We start from the raw sequence: 20,870 nt of genomic DNA, 5'->3' as shown, positions 1-20,870 counted from the left end.
CATTCTTTTGAGAAGGGCTTTCTTTGCTTTCTTCTTTGACTATTATTCGTTGAATGGGAAGTGGAGAGCAGAATGTGAATTTTCCCAGTGAGTTCAGACTGCTTTCCATTTTTCGACTTTCTTCAAATCAGAATCAAAATGTTTCAAAAATGTGTTATTTTCTTTTTTCATTTTGGTTTTTGTTTTCAACTTTTTGTGGAAGCGAATGTATGTTTTATGGTGCTTTTAGCATCACCATTTTTTCGATTTCAAACACACAAAAACACAAATAAAAGAAAAAAATAGAAAATATTCAAGAATATTTTGTTGATATTTAAAGGAAAATTACACAAAAACGATTGTATAATTTAATTTTTCATTGTTATAAAAGATAAGCCTTTCTGATTGTAAATTATGAAAACGAAAGAAAATTATTCTATAAAGGGTATATTTAATGATCTTTTACTTGTGTTTGTTCGCTTCTTCACTTTGTGAGGTTGATCAGCTAGAGCCTTACAAACGACGATTACCATTTCGTGATTTATGGAAAGAATCGATTGAACAAGAAGGAAATCCTGTTTTAACATTTTTTACGAAACTTGGCCAAAAGATGAAAAGCCAGTGGGAGATGATGATGCGATCGTTTCAACTTGTTAGCTCTCCAAATACGCCTCATTTTGAAACAGAAAAAGTTGGAATTTCTCGAGATGATACTCCATACGTTCCTGCTTATGCAACAAAAAGAATTCTTGAAGATTCAAACTGTAATGGAAGAGGAACATTTAAAGAAGGGAAGTGCATTTGTGATAATCCTTATTTTGGTGAAGAATGTCAATACGAATGCCATCATGGAAAGATAGAAAATGATTTTTGTACATGCGAATCGAAATGGAAAGGTCCATTTTGTGATGTATCTTGCGACCACGGTTATTATGATCCAACTGCTACAACAGGATGTCGTTGCTTACGCAATTACGTTGGACCAGACTGTGGAATTAAGTGCGTTAATGGGCAATACTACGAAGGACGTTGTTATTGTGATGTTGGATACGTTGGAGATGAGTGTGATCTTCTTTGCTATCACGGAACAAGAGAAGTTGGAGATGACCCAGACAGAACTCCTTATTGCAAATGCGAACCTGGGTACATTGGTCCAGCGTGCCAGTTTTCGGAATGTTTCTATGGGGAATGGGATGATGTGTGTTAAGCATTTTAAAGTTTTCTAACTTTTTGATTTTATGATTTATTTCTGTTTACACCATTGGTAGCCCGAAAGCGAAACGCGCGAATGCAAATGTTATCCTTGGGCGTTCCATTCAGGTAGATACAGATATGTTGTACCCCCAACAAACGAAACAAAAGCAGTTTTGTGCGATACATTGCGTAATGTTGTGTGCGATATGGTAATCACAAGCCCGAAATCACAATGCTCACCGAGGGAGCAGGAAGCGAATCCAAATTCATTTTGCATCAAATGGGAGAGAGGAAAAGATATCACATTGGAATATGGCCTTCGATGCGCTTTTACTAAAGGTGACATAACAGAAAAAGAACCAAAAGTATTCAATTTTTAATTTTTCTTTGAACATCAAAGTTAACATTCTATTTTGCTTTTTCCATTTTTATTTATGTTTCGATGTTATTTCTCGACTTTTATTCTTTCTAATCACATATGATATTTTTGAACAATACAATCCAACCACTTTCTATTCAATTACATTATTGATGCCTGTTGTGATGTATTTCTTTTCTATTTCAGGGTTATGGAAAGGCAGAAGGCAGCATCTTGAATGAATCGACCACAATTGTCAAAGACGGAGATATTATTTTTATGGTTTCAAGCGACACAAAGATTAGCCTGCGGGCACAACTCATTAATTTCAACCGAATGAGCAACAACAAAATCTTCTTGGCAAAACAGACTTATTCAGATGTCCAACTGGTTTGCTTTTATGAAAGTTTCATTTTTTTGTTGCTTTGAATTTTTGAATTTTTGATTCTATTTTATTTTATTTTATTTTTTATCTTGATTAAATTTGGTTTTAAAATTTCATTTCGTATTTTATCGCTTTCTTTCTTTCTTTCATCTCTTCATTTATTTATCATAATTCATGATATTTTTTTTGCTTATTACTATAAACTATTTTTTTATATTATTGTCTTTATTTTTCAGAACTATTCATTTGTGCCTAATTCGTCAGATATCATATTCCCCTATCCGATCAAGATTGACATGTCCAGCCTCGATCCCGATAATTCTGATGCATTCGACCCGCCCCTTCGCGACTTCATCATCACCAACAGGATGAATCTCGAGCTGTCAGCCAATCTGACCTCAGACAAGATCAATTTCTTGCCCAACTCCAATTCCAGTGCACGCAACAGATACATCGCGAGAATCGTGTCCATCAAGAACAAATGGATATACATCGACTATCCATTCATGAAGCCTCCAAAATACAAGCCTCCTCGGCTTGATACTTTTGTGATTGTTATAATTGTGATTGTGTCCATCATTGCTTTGCTTGTTGTCATTTATGCTCTCTTTAAGCTTAGAGACTATTTCCGCGACAAAAAGGAAGAGAAAGAAGAAGAGGCCCAAAGAAAGCTTAGAAAGCATAAGCTTATGTAAAGTTACTCTTTAAATTACAATCTCTTGAGTTTTATTTTAAAATTTTTAGGAATTATTGAAATTTTCTGCGTTATGTTTCATTTCATTTTATTTTGAAATTTCTTTGTTTTTGTTTTCGTGCATTTTATTGCATTTCAGCGCAAATTTAATTGATTTTTGAATTTCTTTTGAGAACTGAAAATTGTGATTAAAATTTACAATGGGTGTATTATTGAATTAAAAATGTCGTTTGTTCTCCTTCGCAATTGTTTACAGCGATGATACTTCAATCTTAAAATTATATGATAAATACCCTTCAGGGGTTGTTGTTTCAAAAAGATCAACCTTGTGGAAGTGGCAATAATAGCAAAGTTAATGATTCTCAATCAGAAGTTTCTGATTCTGAATCTTCAACGAAGCATTCAAGTTCAATGCGTCGAATCAAAAAACGGTTATTTCCTTCGCTAGGAAGAGCTTCCGAAGAACGGCAGTTGATGTTCCAAATGCAAAATAATCCAGTTCTTCTATTTGCAGAGAGGGAAATGAGAGCACGCTTTGCAAAAGCATTGAGCGTCTCGAAAAAATATCCTTTGAAGCAACATCTAGCTATTTGCTCGAAGAGAAGAAATATTACATTTCATCAAAAAATTTCAGAGCGAGATGCAATCCAATGTTGCAAACAAACAACTGAAATCCAATCAGCTGGATCAAAAATTATTCCCTCTATTCTCATGCAAATGATAAAGGATCTTTCTTTTTCGAATGAATTGTACAGTGTCGATGGGTCGAATTGGGTGCAGACTTTTTTCAAATTTCTTGAGGAAAGACGCATAAATCGGAAGATTCAGCAAAAAATTGATAGAAATCGCAATGGCACTCATCACAAAAGCAAAATAAAATCTGATGATATTGTTTCTAATCTTTCTGAAGAGGATGTCAATTCAAATCTTGATTACTCAGATTCTGCAGAAGAATCTGATGAATCTTGCACAGAAAATTCAAGTTGCTCAACAGAAACAATATCTGATAATGACGTTTCTGTGTCGTTGTCAGAGATTTCAGATTCGTCGTGCAACTCTTTTTATCGAGCGAGAAAGATTGTATTTTCCAATGATCCTGCAATCCTCTTTAATCAACTATCAACGTTTATCAGTCATATTTCTGGATCTTCTGGTTCATCAATACCAATGATCACTCAAAAAATGCGGAAGAGAGACAACGTTCATGCAGATGCACAAAAATTAATTGCAGCAACATTCTCAATCACACACGCAAGCAATTCAACTCTTCAGAGTGTTGAGATTGATTTTGGAAGTCAGCAAGGTTCAGATTCGATTTTATCAACATCATCGAGTTCAGCAGCATTGATGAAGTGTTCTTGCGGTGCAGATCTATTTTATCATCCAACTTCTTCAAAGATTGATTTTTTGTCTTATTCACAAACGAACAGGAAGCAACAAGTATTTATGAATATGTTCCATCAAAAAATAACTCCTTTTCTGCACAAAAAGGATAGAGGAATGACATCAAAGCGAAAAGGCTCGCTTCTTTCGCTTGTCCCTCATTTCGACGTTGACAAGACAAACGCAAGGGAAATTGAACAGTCAAAAGAATTGGTAAAAAAAGCTTCTGATGACAGAAATCCGTCTTTTGCTGAATGTACTCTTCAATCTTCAAACTGCTCTGATTCTTCCGCTCGTCTTCTGCTTCCATCATTCAACATCCATTCACACTTTATCGACAATTCTGATCTGTTTGTATTTCATTCGAAGTTATTGCGGAGAAGAAAGTCAGTCAGAAATAGAGCATTTCATCCTTGTTTGATTTGCTCAGCTCATGGAAGATTTTTATCACCACCTTCAAAGCAATCATCTGAACAGTCTGTATTTCCTCCTCATTCAAGCCAGGATTTATTCCGAAGAGAAACTTACAAAACAATCTATCGTGAAAAGTCTGTTCAGAGGCGCAATCATTATCGCAACAAACGAAGACATTCACTTTCAAAATCTGAAATTCCATTTGACAAGAGGCGATTTTTATTTGCAAGCAGATTGTTTAAATTTGACACGAATTCAGATTTTGATGAAATGATTGAGAAAACAAATAAAGTACAGCCTTGTGTGAAGAATGACATTTTGATGCCTTTCTCTGACAGGAAATGTATCAACAAAGACATTGCCAATTCCAACTCTTCTCATGTTAAATTTGTTTCGAGCATTGAGAGGCCATCAGCTAATCGAAAAAACAAACCAGATTTGGATCAGCAGAAAACAAACGCTGACAGAAATTGTGAAAATGAATCAATAATTTCAGGTGAGGCAAAAGAGAAACCTTCAGCTGAAAAAGTTGATTTATCGGAGCAATCAGAAACCGAATTCTCTGAAGATGTTTTGTTCCATTCGCCAAAACAGAATCACTCATTAAGCGGAGTTAACAAAAGGATTCAGTCCTTTGCCCGCTCGTTGGCTGAGGAAAGAGAAAGAACCATCAAAAAAACTGCATCAATCATTTCATCGCTTCCGTCTGACCCTTCTGAATGCTTCAACGAAATATGTTTGCCTCAAAGTTTATACTCTGCTCCATCTTTTTCATCATCGCAAGCAACAACCTTATTATCATCATCACCTGTCATGCCTGTATTCTTGCCTCACACTTCCTCCTTTCCATCTCCTTCACTTACTTCGCCTTCCATAACAAATCAACCAAACTGCCAAACCTCTGCAAGATCATCAACTTCTTCTTCTTCTTCTTCCCCTTCTCCTTCGTTGTTGTGCTATCCAACTTCTCTTTCTCCAAAAAGTGGAAAATTACTTTTATCGCATCAGACTCTTCAACAATCAACAATATGCACACAAAGCAACGAGGGCACTGCTTGTCCTCTTCCAGAGTCTCTAATCCTTTGCCTACCAACTATTCAGCACCTTTTGAGTTCAACCCCTCAAATTCTCCCAGATATTTCTTCTGCCGCTCAGTTTTCTCCTGTTTCCACGCCACTTTTTGATTCTTTTCCGAAAACACCAATAATCATTCATTCGCCAAACTTGGAGCTTTTTGGACATTCACAGACAGCTTTTGCGTCTCGCTGTTCTTCTGCAGCTCTTCCGTCAGTTGCTTCTTCATCACCTTCTTTGAATCAGACAATCACTGGAAATCCTTTGTGGCATTCGCCTTTGCTGTTTGCACAGCCCCAGCCAAGAAGAGCTGCTTCTTCTTCAACATCACTTTCTCCTTCTTCTTCACATTTGGAGTTGCACCCTTTTCATCCACTTTTTTCCGATTCTTCTGAAAGTTATACAACACGTTTCAAACTTAATACTTCTCCAACAATGCAACTGGAATCGTCTGGCCAATCTCTGCATTTTGTTGCATCTTTTCCTGAATGCTCACCCAATCAAATGGTAAGCTTGAATACATCTGCACGAATCGAAGCAGATTCAACAAAGGGCAGCAGATTCTCCAATGGAACAGAGCCACTTTCAAAGAATTATAGTTCCATTGGAGCATCATCAATTCCTGTCCAGAATTCTTTGATGCCATTTCAATCTGTGCCTGATGGAATCTTTAGGCTGACTGCAGCTAAACAGCAAGCAACTGCCTTTGCTTCTCCTCCATCATTATCGATGATTTCTTCGTTCAATTCTCCGTCTCTTCCATCATTCTCTGGATTCCCTTCTTCTGAAATTCAATCACTTTCTCCTTCTCCAATGATGATCGACATTGCATCATCAATCGCTGCTGCGTCGTGTGACCCTCTTCCATCTGAGCCTTCAGCTGAAAATCCATTCTGTTTAAGTGGAGCTGTGCTTCGGGGAACATATTCACCAACATTTGTTAAGCAGACTCCTTCAACTGCCCTTCAGGAATCGCATTCACTTCCACCTTTCTCTTATCTCTCAAACGCTCGCATAACTTCATTGGAACCAAAAGAAGATCAAACTTTATCCTCAAAGCAAATATCATCCAATGTGTTTTCGTTTCCATGCAAAAGCCTTGAGCAACAGACGATGATATCCTCATCTCAATCAGCATCAATTTTCCACGATTCACCGAGCATTCAAATGTCTCAAAGTTTAAGTCCCCAAACCTGGGCGGGTTCAACACACTCACAAAATCAGTCGATACGTCTTTTCACTCCTCCTCTAGTTACAAACACTCCGCAGCCTATTTTTGCTCCAAGCAGCGGAACAGCTCTTGTTGATGCTCTTTCGACTTCTGCTTCGTCCGCTTTTCACATGTTTGAATCTCAAACTCCTCTTCCAGAAACGTGGTCAACTGTATCAGACAGCATGAATGAATGTTCAAACTGTTCGTCTTCTGGAACCACACCAACAGATCAACATCTGTCTCCAACATTTTCTTCGTTGAGATTGCCTAATTTTTCTTACACAGCCGATAGGCAAAACACTCAAAGGAAATCTTCAGTTTCAAAGTTTGATCTTTCTCAAAAACTGATCAGACTATTTTTCTCTCAGACATATGCATTCAACGAATGGAAAGAAGCTGTAAATATTTTCAATCAATACGAAGAAGACAGTGCACTTCAACCTATCCAGACTTCGCCTGTTCAACATTTTGCATTGTTATCTTCTTCTGCTTCTTCTACACGTCCGTCTCTTCAAACGTATCTCGCTTCGATTTCAGCCGCGAATCGGTTGTTTTTCTCATTCAACGAAGCATTCAATGTGGATGACACTGGAACTGTTGTGGATGGATACAAACTTCGCAGTGCAGTCGATGGTTCGCGAAAAGAAAAAGAAAGATCTGCGGAACGCACCATTTCACATCTTATCAATTCTATTAATCGATACGTTACACCTTCAATTACCACCCCAAAAAGAGCAAAAGATCTTAAACGTTCTTTCAGCATCAATCCCATTCAAGCAATACAGCCATTAAATGCTCCTTCCAAAGATGCGTTGGATTCTATTTGTTCAACTTCATTTATTGCCTCAGATGCAGCAATTGCCTCGGCAATCGAAGATTCAATTTCTCCTCCATTATTTACGGAAAGCACAACATCTGACAATTCAATAAAATTCTCATCGGACTTACCAACGACAAATGCAACTTTTGCAGATGAAAAACCTTCAATGACAGAAGCTGTTGCATTTCTTCTGTTCACGCACATTCTACGACTTGCACAAGAAAGTGATATTCATGAAGTGTTTGCTCGTTCGAGTCTCTCTCAGTTGCTGAGGCAAACACTGTCACTTCAGTTGATAATAAATGCTTCTGTTTCTTTGCTTTCATCTGAATTGGAGAGAAAAGAGCAGCCTTTTGCTTTGATTGGAGAATCTTGTACAACGAATACAAAGTCAGCTTTTGCAGAAGAATCATCGTTCAGTTCTTCTTCTATGATGTCTGATGATTCAGACAAAGCATATGAAATTGACTCTTCAAAAACTGAAGGATCAAATGTGCAAACACTTTGTGGGGTATCTGAGATTGAAGATGAAAAATCCATTTCTTCATTGAATTATTCATCAAATTGCAATGACTTTTTTAGTCAAGAAAACATTGAACGGACTAATTCACTTTGCTGCTCAAATAAAAATGGGTCGAATAACTTTGATATGAAGAAGGATTCAAATGATACTGGTGGAATTAAATCGAATAGTTTGACAGGAAAATGCGTTCAACATTTTGATTCTATTGAAACGCAAAGCGAAATAAACCTTTCTCTGTTGTTTCCTTCTTCTTTGTCTGTTTCAGAGGACAGATGCTCTGTTTTGTCTCATTTTAACCAGAATTCTGTTCTTTCTTCATCAACAACTTCGTTTGAAGCAGGGCAAGAAAAAGGCAAAAATTCGCCAATTGAACTTTCTGGCAATGAAGTGCCAAGTGACAATCATCCTTCTTCTTTGCTTAATATTACAAAGTCTGGATCTTCTGTTTCGCTTCCTTCTTTTCCTTCCTCTCCTTCTCTCGGGCAAATCAAGTGTCTCAAAGGAATGCATCCACTTGTCAATTCCTATTTTGACGCATCTGCTCAACGTTATGTTTCTTCTATTTCATTGTTTCCTCTGATTGTTAGATCATCACATCCTCTCGGATTCTTTATTTCACATGAAAAGCATCAGCACTTAGATGCTTCTGAATCATCTTTGGAAAGTTTACAGTTGCCCAGACACTCAGGATGTTCAGAATCTCAAAAAGTAACTCAAAAACTGTTAAAATTTTCTTTCTTTTCAGAAATATCACTTTCTGCCACTTCTTGTCCAATGTACCTTTCACCTGCTATCCCAGAAAATTTTTATTCCATTCTCAAAAATTTCATTCTGAATTCTCTGACAAAAGCTCCACTTTCTGCACCTTTGGTTTTTAACACTGCTTTGTTTGAATCCTTCAATTCATCATTCAGTTCGTCAATTACTCGTTCTCCGCATTTTGGGGTGTTGTCATCAATTAGCCAGCCATTAATGAATAAGTCTACCAGTGGTAAATTATCATCTTTTCAGAATTCAAATAGAAACGAGAAGAATCTTGAAACAAATACAGCAGTCATGTTTAACTCAAGTTCAGCAAGCAAGCCATCTTGTTTCATCTCAAGTACCAATCATTCTCAATCTTTAAAATCTCGCTGCGTTGAATCGAATGATCATGAAAAGGTGACTTCACCTTTATTATTCACACAATCTCAAATGTTTTCGACGGCTGAATGCAAAGCGACTCACAAAGAATCAACTGTTTTCAGTGAATCATTAGCATTTGATCATATTTCTCATTCAGCAATCAGTTTTTCTTCAGCAAAAACTTTTGCATTTTTTGGTTGTTCTCAATGTGCTTCCATTCAACTTGAAAGCATTGAAGCTGCAATTTATTCGCTGGACGTTGCTTACAATACGAAAATAGCTCCACTTCATCAACATGAATTTTGTGTTGCGGCTGTTGATGTTGTTATTGAAGATGAGAATGGTCTGTCATCTTCGAACGAGGATGACAAATGGATGCGTGTTCTGTTTGAAAAGAGGAGACATTTTCATAAGATCGATCCAAACGAACAAATGATTCAAAAGAAAAACAAGGATACTGCAATCTCAATGAGTGGAAGAATTATAACAAATTCAACAAATACAGGAAAATTTTGCTTCAATCAAATGGATCCACTAATCAACTCATTCAGACCTTGTCTTATTCACATTTGCGATTGCATTGATAATAACGGAATTAAAGAAAGACATCAAACGAAAAGAATTGCTCGGATAATATCATTGTCTTCTGTTTATCCACCAATCATGGATAGCAGCCACAACTTCTTATATAATTTTGCAATTTCATCATCCACAACCACAAAGAAACCTTTGATAGTTCATACTCTTCTGTCTTCTCTTTCATTAACTCCTTCATCTAATTGTCTTTTGATGCGTGCCTTTCATTCAAATAGACTTCTACCAGTATTTCCTGATTATTCACACATTGCTGACATCGAAGCCAACAATCTTGTGCTCTCGAGTAGTTCTTCTATACAGAGCACAGATCATGCTGAAGTTATTTCTTCGTTACCTTTTCAACATTGCACTTTTCCCGTTAGAATTCCTATCCATTGCAAGTGTTATTCTGCTGCCATTGCAAACAACACATTTTCAGTTCTTGTGAATAACACTTCTTTTGCCATGTTGCTGAAACACTTGCTTTTTTCCTCTTCAGCCTCATCAAAGCAAAACAATTCACATTGCTTTGAGAAAAATAAAAGTAGAAACGACAAACAAGCGAAATTTGTAGAAATTACAAACTGGTTTGAGAAAGCTGAGCAGTTTTCAATCTCATCTGATGAATGCAGAGTTGAGAAAGCTCATTCTCTAATTGGCGAATTTATATTTGACTCTATTCCTTTTGTTTTGGCGAAGCCATTAAAGGAATAATACAGTAATTTCACTTCTTATTCTTTCTTTGTTTTATTTTTTGCTCAAAAGAGACGGAAGAAACATAAAAAAATAAAATGTTCTTCAAAATTAAGAATTGAGAAAAGAAAAGGTTGTTATTTTTATTCAAAAATTGGAACAAAAAGCTGAAAATATAAGTATTCATAACACACAAAAAATGTATAATCTTCTCTCAATTCATGTGAAGGAGAGCAAGAGTAAATATGAACATAAAAAGTTATATTATAAATCAAATGTTTTTACTCTTATAAATACAACAATAATACAAAGGAAATGCAACGAATTCTCAAAAGCGTGAAGAAGTGCCTGCAAATGAGCGTCGAAGCTGAGAACCTCCTTGAGATGAAGAACGCATAGATGAAAAAGAGCGTCTTGAATCAGACGAAAATGAATTGCGAAGTGAAGATGTGGTTGACAATGAAATGGAAGCAGGTGAAATGGAGCGTCTGGGGAATTGAGAAGATGTTGCTATGGATGATGATGAGCGTGACTGTGATTCAGTTGATGGCCGAAGTTGAAACAAAGTGGACGAAGTGACAATGGGAGAGGAAGGGCGCATTGAAGCAGATGTGGCTGGGCGCATCTGATTGAGGAAATGGAGAGGTGATGTGCGGAGCAGATGTTTTGGTTGCTGCTTCGTTTGACGCGGGACAAATGGAGTGTATGAAGTGGATAGGGAAAGAGGATTTGAAGTGGAGGGCTTAGACATCATGGCACCTGAGGCGACTGATGCTGCAAGATGTGATGATTGGTCTTGTTGTGATGGAGAAATAGCTGATGATGAAGGTGTTTGCTTGTTTGCAGCTGTCTGCTGAAGAAGTTTTTCATAAGCAGAAACAACTGTATCATTGGCAGCTTTTATAGTCTTTTTTTAATATTGGCAAGAATCAATAATTTTTTAACAGACAAAAAATGAGAAAAAAGAAGTTTCAAAAAAATAAAAAGAAATTCATAAAGTTCATCTCATTCGTCATGCTTTATTTCTTTGTCATTTGCCACACACCCTGTAGTCTTTAAGCTCATCTTCCAATTCCATGTTTCTCAAAATGAGACGCTCAATGGCAGCGGTTGACATTGCTATTGCTCTCTGACGGTACATATCATCATCATTCACAGAATGATTCTTTTGGTAACTTTTGCCTTTCGTCGTTTTTGGAGGAGCATTCACTTCAACCTTCATTTGAAATACATATTTAAAAGCGCAAAGTGAATTTAAAAATACAGAAAGAATGTTAGATAACACAAAATTAATGCAAGCGCAAATGTGTAACAAAGAAGTTCTTTTACAAACAACGAAAAATATTCAAATTATTATTAAAGTGAAATTTTTTTTGGAATCAACACAAATTTACCTCCAATAATATCCATACCATTTCTGCTTTCAATTGCTTTAGCTGTTCTTCAAATTTCACTCTCTCTTCCTTTCTTGCCTCGGACATCACTTTCGTCCTCCGCTCGGCTTGCATCAGTCTTTTCACCTCGTTTGAGAGTGACTTTATCTGGCTCTCCTGGATTGCTATCAGCTTCTGATACACTCTTTCCTCCGGCGGCACTTCCACAGTCATCAGACTCAAAGGCATCTTTAGCAGATCCATCGAAGTCCCATCCATCAGCTCGCTCATCTCCCCATCCAGCACATCATCCAACAGCCCACTGGCATTCTGCCCGCGCTTTGCCACGCCCCTTCGCTTTCCTGACGAGCTGCTGGCACGAAGAGATTTCCCGTTTATTATCATCGTCTTCCTCTTCTCTTCGTTTGCCGCAATATATAGCTTCTCATACTCCTCTTTCATCTCCTTGTTTTTCGTGGCCAGCAGCTCAGCTGCCTCTTTTGCTCTGTCCAGTTCCTTCATAATGGCTGCCAGCTGTTTTTTTCTGTTCTTCACAGCGCCTTCCAGCCTTTGCCCTTTTTCTGCACTGTCGCGCACTTTCTGCCGAGGAAGATCGATGTGAAACGATCGCAACTGCATTTGTGCTTTGCGGACCTCTTCTTGAAGGCTTTGTCGACGCATCTGCAATTGAAGGGAAAAGATAGTAAATTGCAATTAATGAACAATTGAAAAGAATATGTAATTAATGAAATGAAGAAAAGAATGAATCAAAAGCATTTCGTTCAAAGAAAGATACGTTTTCAGCAATACAATATTGCTTAATGTACAATAATCTGCTTCATACTTCAATCTGCAAGCTGTGCCTATCAGCAATTTTTCGTTCCTCAACTTCATCTTCTTCTTGTTTCTTAATCATTTCAACTTCTTGATTGTGCTGAGTTTTAAGTGCATGCATTTTTGACTTCAAACGGAAACAAAAAAGAGTTAGAAACAATCAACATCAACATAAAAGCGATTGCAATTGTTCAAAGCAGATACCTCCAATTGAGCAATGCGCAGCATCTTAACTTGTTGGTGTTGAATGGTTCTTTTGACTTGAGCAAGATTTCCTTTTGCTTCATCCACTTCTGAAACAATTATCTGAAGTTGTTCAGAAAGTTTTTGATTATCCGAACGAAGTGCCTCCATTGTTGCTTGAAGGGTTTCAATAGATTGCCCCGAAGACGCATCGCTTGCTTGCACAACTTTTAATCTTTCTGTGTGCTCTTTTGTTGTTCGATTTAAAAGATTACGCTAACAAAATTTGAACATTTATAAAATTTCAAAAAAAAAGTTGAATGATAATATAATTTATTGGAGTAACATATATAAGCAATACCATTGATGTTATTTCTTCCCTCAGTGAAGAAATTAATTGAGAATCACGAGATTTTTCAGGTTTAGCAGTCTTTTTAAGGAGAGCTTGGTAGTTGTCTCTAAAACTCTTTAAAATATTCATCTCGGTGCTAAATAAAGATAAAAAAGAGCAAATTATAAAAGCTAAATACCAAAGAGATTCTAATAAAACATGAGTTGGTAGTTTTTCCAATTCATCTCTTTCTTGACGAATTTCAAGTTCTGTTGGGGGCTTTCCAGGTCTTGACTTAATATCCATATATCTGAAACATTTATAATAATTAAAATAGATTTTTTAATAAAAAATTTACACACAATATTCGAAGATAGCGAGAAATATCATTTGTTGGAGCAACTTCTTGAGATAGCGTGTGTTTTTCGCGTTCTAAAGCACGCATTTTTCTTGTTTCTTCTTCTTTTTCTTTCTGCATTTATTAATAAATCTAAGTATCTTCTTAAAAAAATCAAAAAACCTCATATTCGTGTTTTAAAACTCGACATTGAGTTGTGACAAGGCCAAGATCTTGTTGAAGGCTAATCAGCTTTTCTTTCAAGTGAAAATTTTCTGTTTCAGGTGTTACAAGTGTTGTGAAATCTTTTTTTGAAATCATTAATAAAAAAAGAAAAAATAAAAATACTTCCTGATCGCAAAAATAATTAAAGTTTTGATAATTACATTGTGACATTTTTTGCTTTTGTCAGCAATTGTTAAAATGAGCACAAGGCCTAAGAGTACCACAAAAAGGAAAAAGAAGGAATCAACGTATGCTTATTAACAAAATATCTTTATTTTGTGTTTTAATGTTAATTTTTATTTTTTTCAATGAAGACAACCAACTAATTCTCAAAGAATTACTGTAAAGGTCAACCCAATTAATCCTTTTCAAGCAAATTTAAGAGGCGAATTACTAGGTATCTCTCAGCCTTTGGAATTCCCGGAAGGATGGGAAGGAAGAGCTCAACTTGCATTAGTAAAATTTGATTATTGCAATCAACAGTATTGGGTGGCAAGAAGTAAAATAAAAACTCATATCATTAGAGATACTTATGAAACAATACTCGAAACCGGGCCAATGCAATTTTTCTCAAAACTTCAAAAAAAGAGTGTTCTTGATATTTGTGAGTGTATTGGGCAGATATCTCTGCCAAATTATTTTCATTTCAAAACACCTTTGATTTCATTTGAAGATGGAAGCGAAATCGATAATCCGGAGTGCACTCCTGTTATATGCGCTACATCAACAAGATTGTTTACATTATTTAGCAAGATCTCATTTCCACAATCAATTGAACTGTTATTGCCATTATTGGAAAAGTTACTTCATATCATCTTTCAACCTCCAATGCTTGTTAAATCTTCAGGGTTATATTGGCAAAATCAGTATCAACATTCAGATGCACCACGTCATTTGAAAATTGGAACTCCAAGTTCAAAAAAGATGTCATTTGGAACTTCACCATCAACTGCAAGAAATGCAAATTCATCATCGGATTCCGCTTCACCTTCAGCTTCATCTGCATTTTCATCTGCAACTTCAACTTCTATTCTTTCTCCTTCTGTAAATGCTTCGTGGCAATCTCCCTCAGAAATTTCATTTCCATTGCCTCCTTCTCAGTCAGTTTCTCCGATGCGTTCTACAGTGGCACCTTTGCTGTCCACGCCTTCATCGTCAAAGAACCCCATTTCAGCCACCAAAACGCTTCCTCACACTCCATCAGCACTCACACCAGCATTCGCGTTGGGCCATCCTTCGCTCGCTGGCAATGCATCTGGATATGCCACACAGATGCCGACTCTGATGTGGTATTGCTCAATCGCCGAACAGAAGGAAGCTTTCGACAACGAAGCGCTGCACACACCGTTGCAGTCTCGCTTGTCAGATGCTTCGTCTTCTCTTCCGTCGCTGATTATCATTCCGAAGGAGCCAGAGCCACTTGCTGTGCTTAGCTCTCTCTCCACTCCATCTCATTCAAAGGTGCTTTCTCCACCATCAGCACACAATTCACTGTCATCAAACAGCAGCAATGCAGAAGTGGTCAATCTGGATGACTACTCCAATGACGATATGGATGGAGACGATGAAGATCTCAGAAGAGACGCGGGAAGCCCTGTGAGTTCTCCATTTCTTTCTCAGACTGACCGCGAAGACGAAGGCACAATAAGTGTGAGTGACGAGAAGAGGAGTGAAAGAAAAGTGAATGAAAGAAATGAAACACAGCTGGCTGAGTCTTTATCTTATGAATTTGAAAAGGAAAATAAAGAATTCGAGCAAAATGCACCTGAGTTATCATCAAAAGCAAATGAAGGAAGAATGAAAAGCAGTCCTCAGAAAAGCAATGATTCAGATGTGTTGAATGGAAATGCCGGCAAAGAAAAGCAGAATTTGGTGACTGAAAATGGAACAGCGATTGTTGAAAGAGATGAGCTTGATCGAACTGAGACGACCATTTCAGAATACAAAAGCTCACTCGAAAATGAAGATGAAGATATTTTGTCTTCTAAGTATATGCACGATTTGTGTGCAGATCAAGTTGAAGATGATATGTTTGGAGGAAAACCAGAAAAACAGATAAAGAAAAAAGAGACTGAAAGCGATGAAAAAGCGCGAGAGATATCAGAAGTGAATGAAAAGGAAGATAAAACAGATGGTGAAAATATTGAAGCTCATAGCAATAGCGTGAAAGAGACAAAAGTAGATGCTCCTGTTAGCACACCTGATCAAGTGGAAGACGGAAAGAAAGCATCTCCTTCTCATCAGTCTGACAAAAAGGAAGAAGGAAAACGATTGCGTGTTTCATCAGAAGATGAAGCTGACAAAAATGAGAACGAAAATTCAACCAAAGAAAAGCAGAAGCTACCGAAGAAGTCGTTTTTTGCTTCGCTTTTCTCTTCTTTGTTTTCACGCTTCGGAAAACATTCACAGAAATCTGACATTCAAAAAGAGAAAGATGCAGAGAATCAAAAATCATTGCAACAGAATGAACAATCTTCTGACTCTGAGTCTTCATCATCCTCCTCCTCATCGTCATCATCTGCTACTTCTCCAGCAAATCTGACTCCTCCTTCAACGCCTGTTCGTTCTTCTTCCACAACACCTCTCTTACAACGCTTTTCTACTCCTCCAATCGTCACACCAATTCAACATTCTTCCTCATCCTCATCCTCTTCTTCCTCGTCTGCTTCTGCTTCATCTTCTTCTTCTTATTCTCCTTCTTCTTCTTCCTCTGCCTCTTCTTCAGTCTCTTCACACTCTTCTCAGCACATCACTCGCTCTGATCCCTCTGAGATCCATCCGAACAAAGCCATTCTGCGCATCCCTGTCTTCCCCACTGAGGCGTGGAAGGGAGACGCATTCAACAAAGAGGAAGTGGACTTCGAGCTGACCATTCTGAATGTGGTGCTGTCGCTGATCGACTGCCTTGTGCAGCTGGTGGGAGTGGACATTGCAGAGAAGGAGGAGTACATGACAAGCGGATACTACCTCCTCACTGCACTTCAGCCAAACACACTCGCCTTGTTCCGCTCAATCATCCCTTTTCTGCAGTCGCTCCACGCAAATGCCAATGCCCCTGCCGTTCAGTCCATCAGGTTCCTGTCGCATGCTGCAGATGGCACACTCCCTGGCTATTTCATGCCTTTCCTGCCTTCCACTTACGATGCTTCTACTTTTGGCCTCCAGTCACCTTATCCTGTGGCTGCTCTGTCCAACAAAAATGTGGATTAAGTATTAGTGTTGAATATTCATGCTTTTTTTATCAAGATATTTTTGTTTGTTTGTCTGACTACAAATCTTTTTTTCGTTCTAATTTTCAAAATTTCTGGCTGTTATGCATCTTTTGAAATGTGTGTTATGATAGTCATGTTTATGTCATATCTCTTAATGTAGATAAATCCAAAGTCAATGTTTTTTTATAAGAGTTTTTTTTTTCCAAATGTTTATAATCCACTTCATCTTTACACACAATTTTTATATTCAAAGTCAACTTTCAAATCCTCCAAAGTTAGAACTGTATCTGAATCACAGGAAAGTCAACAGAAAACAGAAAAAAATCTGCTTGTTAGCTGAAAGCGAAAATGTTAAACAAAAATAAAATAAAATGGAATATTTGCAACGGCGTTGCAAAATAACAATATTAATAATGTGTCTCATACTGAATATGCATGTTAATCTCAAAAATGGAGATTAAACACGCAAAACGAAAGAATCTTAAATAATTCAGCTGAGACTGTAAAGGAAATACAACTAATAACGAAAAAGAAATAATGATAAGAATGAAACACAAAAATTTTGTTTTAATGTGAAAGAAATGTGATATGAACCTTATATGTAATCAAAGAATGAGAAAGAGAAAGAAATAATATGTGTAACTTTCGAGTCTGAAAGAAAACAAAAAAATATGCTTTCACACATAATTTAAATGGCCATAAAACCAAACAAAAAAAGAAAAGAAAGTCAAACAAAATCTAATCCTGTTAATAAAAGCGTAACAATAATAAGCAGCTGTTTGGTTCTAATTACTACAAAACATTAGGCAGTGGATGCAAATGCTTTTCAGAAAGACAAACAGCCGAAAGCTCAGATGTGAAATGAATAGTTAGAAATTAGCAGTAAAAGATGCCCTTGCAGATAACTGAAGAAGAAATGAGAAAAATACAGCCAAAAAGAAAAGAAGATGTGAAAGAGGAAGAAACATTAAATTTTGTTTAAGCTGAGACAACTGCACGACAAAATAATTAATAAATGTAATAAGCATTTCAACATGAGCAGCAAAAAAAGCAAAATACAAACTCCAATCCTAATGTCAAATTGAATGGTTTCATCTAAAAAATTCATAAAAAAAAATTCATAAAAAAAAAAAAAAAAATTCATAAAAAAAAAAAAAAAAAAAAAAACGGAAATGAAAATCAAAAAAGTCGACAAGAAATATAAGCAGAATGTTGAAGATGAAGCAGAATAGAAGAGAGCAGAAATGCAGAAAGGGAAAATCTCTTTTCAGCAGATGGAATAGCGTAACATAAAACATTACAACCGACTTCCATCGAAACATCTGACATGCTAAAGTTCATCTGCAAGGGCAGTGAAATGATGCAACATGACTTCGCGAACGGGAATGTTCTGAAGCTTTTTCATTTATTTATTTATTTACGTCTTTTGGTATGCTTCTTCCGTTTAGCTTTTCTGTCACTAGACTCACTTGACGACGAATCGTCGCTGCTGTCGCTTTGTTTTGCACTTTTCTTCTTTTTTGTCGTTTTCATTTCAATTTCTTTCGATTTTCCTTTCGCTTTCGCTTTCTCTTTCTCCTCCTTCTCCTTCTCCTCTTTCTCTTTCTGCTTCTTCTCTTCCAGTTCCCTGGCGGCCGCCGCTGTAGCCTCAGCATCGTCGTCGTTGTCTGACTCGCTCTCGTCGCACTCACTTGGAGGATCAGCCATCTCAAACGAGGACGGTTGAGACGAATTGCCGCTGCGTGTGCTTTGGCTGGCTGTGCTGCACTCATCTGTATCGTCTTCGTCATCATCGTCATCATCTTCCTCGTCAATTGTGCCATCAACCACACAGTTGCGGATGATGTACACAAACACCATCACCAGCAGCAGCACAGACAAAACAGCCGGCGTCGCTGCTGCCACGCCTATCATCATAAAGTCTGTGTTGATCCTCGCGTCAATCATCTCGTCCAGCTGCTGCTTCGTCTCGTCTGTCGCCACCCACTCCGCCAGCCCTTCCACAACGTATGTGATGTTCTTCTGTGCTGACTCTCCTTCATCTGGGTCAGCGTTCACTTTTTCTGAGATTTTAACGCATTTGTTGTTGTTGAATGTGTTGATGACAAATGTGGCAGTGTTGACATATGCCTTCACTTTCCCCAGGAATTCTGACCTGTCGCTCTGCAGATTCTCCTTGAACGACGACACAAACATGACAGTCACCCCGACCATCAGCCCGACCTCCACTAGCTCTGCCAGCTCAAAGACAATCAGAACAAAACTCGACAGATTCTTCGACCGATAGCAGTAAGACACAACCAGCCCAAACACCCCGACGAACACAGGAACTGCTCCGGCAATCATCATAAGGTACAGAAGAGGCTTAGACTTTGAGAGAATAAGAAGGGTCCTGTCTGTGGTGTCTCCTGAGCTGTGCTCTTTTCCTGGATTAATGATATCTGATCGGATGTATTTATTTATTCAATTAAATATTGTTATTTTTTTTTTAAGAAAATAAATTAGAATAAACGTAATAAAGTCAATATAAAATCGTGTGCACACATGTGTACAATAAATATACGCTAATGACAATCATTGCTATTCCATATATGATTCCAACTTGCGAAGCTGCAAATATAAATTGCTATTGAAAAGAATATCACAATTTGATTTAAAACTTCTTTTAATAAAAATATTAATGAATACCTTTATAAAATCTCTCATCGTGAAAAAGCATGGAATAATAAACAAAACAATAAGAATGAGAACTCCAACAGCTAAAGAAATAATTCCTCCAATTGTAAGAAAACCAACGAAAGATTTTAGACTTTCTTCATTGGTTTTTCCTTCAACTTGAATCTCGGGACAGAACAAATCCCATCTCATTACAATTTTTCCTGACAACGAAGGTGCAAAGAAGAAGAAGAAAATTCCAATTACTATCAAGAGAGTTCCCATGAATAAGGTGAATGCCATGTACAGTTTCAGACACATAAATCGTTTTCCGGGCTTTTCTGGATCAAAGCTGCAAAAAATTATAATAGAAAATTTTAAATTTTATTCAAATAATTGCACACAATGCACCACAAATTCCAAAGGGAATCACGCAAAGCAATAAAACTCCACATGATGCAATCACAGGAGGAAGATAATTGTAATCTTTAACAGACGTTGATATATAAATTCCAAATGCCAGCAATAAAGCAGCCCCAATAAAATATATGATACTGAATATTATAATTGCAATTCTTGCCACTCGATGTGGTTGGTCTTTTCCAAATATTTTATCTTATAACAAAGCGAAATTTAACGAACAAAAATTAGTAATATAAATATAATTAAGTTAAAATACTTTTAATTGTCCCCCAACAGCCCATGAGCACAAAGGAAAAAGAAATACTTAAAGATCGTAACCACAATATAAGAAAAAAGTCCAAAAATTTTAAAATAAATATATTTTGCAATTATTTTCTTAAATACAAAAGCCTTTAGTTTGAAAACGAGTTGTTTTCTTGAAAAAATAAAAATTGCATCAAATAATGTCAGTGTATAGGTGTGATATTTCTTATCAAAGTAAAGCCTAATTGTTTTTTTAATTAAAGTGCTCTTCATAATTTGCTTGAAGGAAAAGAAACAGAAAGAAAAGTTGTATCTATTAAGAATAAAACAGAAAGTTTGAGCATCAGCATCCCACGGAATAGGCTCGATTCATTCATTGGATCAAGAAGCAAACAGTCTTCTGATCTTTTTGTTCCTCCAGTGCGCGTTTTAACTTCAAAGAAATCGCTTGAAAAGCCTAAGTTTATCGATAATTCAAAAATTATTGTAAAACCAGCTCTGCCAAAATGTACTACAACGCAAATCCATCAAAGATCTCATCAAGCACATATTTGCCCCTTTTTCTGGAATAGATTGATATTTTATACGATCAACTGGGATGCATTTGCTCCCTTTTTACGATT

The 20,870-nt window shown here is 36.9% G+C and overlaps 5 protein-coding genes across 5 annotated transcripts; 3 read left to right on the top strand and 2 right to left on the bottom strand.

The window, feature by feature from the left end:
• The first annotated feature begins 426 nt into the window (after positions 1-426).
• On the top strand, positions 427-2,815 carry MONOS_1799 (putative teneurin). Its single transcript, XM_067870965.1, has 4 exons — positions 427-1,177; positions 1,248-1,538; positions 1,739-1,921; positions 2,153-2,815. Exons 1-4 carry the CDS (start codon positions 434-436, stop codon positions 2,609-2,611), a joined length of 1,677 nt encoding a protein of 558 aa, XP_067723757.1. The 5' UTR covers positions 427-433; the 3' UTR covers positions 2,612-2,815.
• Positions 2,816-3,792: 977 nt separating this feature from the next.
• MONOS_1800 (uncharacterized protein) lies at positions 3,793-10,452 on the top strand (the record flags this gene model as incomplete). Its single annotated transcript, XM_067870977.1, has 1 exon — positions 3,793-10,452. The coding sequence occupies one exon, from the start codon at positions 3,793-3,795 to the stop codon at positions 10,450-10,452; it is 6,660 nt and encodes a 2,219-aa protein (XP_067723756.1).
• Positions 10,453-10,515: 63 nt separating this feature from the next.
• MONOS_1801 (uncharacterized protein) lies at positions 10,516-13,630 on the bottom strand (the record flags this gene model as incomplete). Its single annotated transcript, XM_067870988.1, has 8 exons — positions 10,516-11,338; positions 11,477-11,647; positions 11,844-12,485; positions 12,649-12,765; positions 12,843-13,097; positions 13,183-13,309; positions 13,352-13,462; positions 13,515-13,630. The coding sequence occupies 8 exons, from the start codon at positions 13,628-13,630 to the stop codon at positions 10,760-10,762; spliced, it is 2,118 nt and encodes a 705-aa protein (XP_067723755.1). The 3' UTR covers positions 10,516-10,759.
• Positions 13,631-13,912: 282 nt separating this feature from the next.
• MONOS_1802 (uncharacterized protein) lies at positions 13,913-16,924 on the top strand (the record flags this gene model as incomplete). The annotated part of the gene is made up of 2 exons (XM_067870999.1): positions 13,913-13,962; positions 14,029-16,924. 2 exons carry the CDS (start codon positions 13,913-13,915, stop codon positions 16,922-16,924), a joined length of 2,946 nt encoding a protein of 981 aa, XP_067723754.1.
• A 1,410-nt stretch (positions 16,925-18,334) lies between these two features.
• On the bottom strand, positions 18,335-20,285 carry MONOS_1803 (uncharacterized protein; the record flags this gene model as incomplete). Its single annotated transcript, XM_067871009.1, has 5 exons — positions 18,335-19,367; positions 19,471-19,552; positions 19,615-19,933; positions 19,986-20,196; positions 20,261-20,285. The coding sequence occupies 5 exons, from the start codon at positions 20,283-20,285 to the stop codon at positions 18,340-18,342; spliced, it is 1,665 nt and encodes a 554-aa protein (XP_067723753.1). The 3' UTR covers positions 18,335-18,339.
• Between the last annotated feature and the right edge of the window lie 585 nt (positions 20,286-20,870).

The sequence above is a fragment of the Monocercomonoides exilis genome (genome assembly GCF_001643675.1).
Source record: "Monocercomonoides exilis strain PA203 chromosome Unknown scaffold36-1065637, whole genome shotgun sequence".
Taxonomy (NCBI): domain Eukaryota; phylum Preaxostyla; order Oxymonadida; family Polymastigidae; genus Monocercomonoides; species Monocercomonoides exilis.
The sequence above is the reverse complement of the archived record's forward strand: the minus strand, read 5'-3'. Positions and strand labels throughout refer to the sequence as shown.

Bases quoted from the DNA above. Each gene is read 5' to 3' on its own strand.
- MONOS_1799 (XM_067870965.1), top strand. From the start codon at position 434: ATGATCTTTTACTTGTGTTTGTTCGCTTCTTCACTTTGTGAGGTTGAT. The intron at 1,178-1,247 runs GTGTGTTAAGCA...CACCATTGGTAG, and splicing joins TCTATGGGGAATGGGATGAT to CCCGAAAGCGAAACGCGCGA. The intron at 1,922-2,152 runs GTTTGCTTTTAT...TTTATTTTTCAG, and splicing joins CTTATTCAGATGTCCAACTG to AACTATTCATTTGTGCCTAA.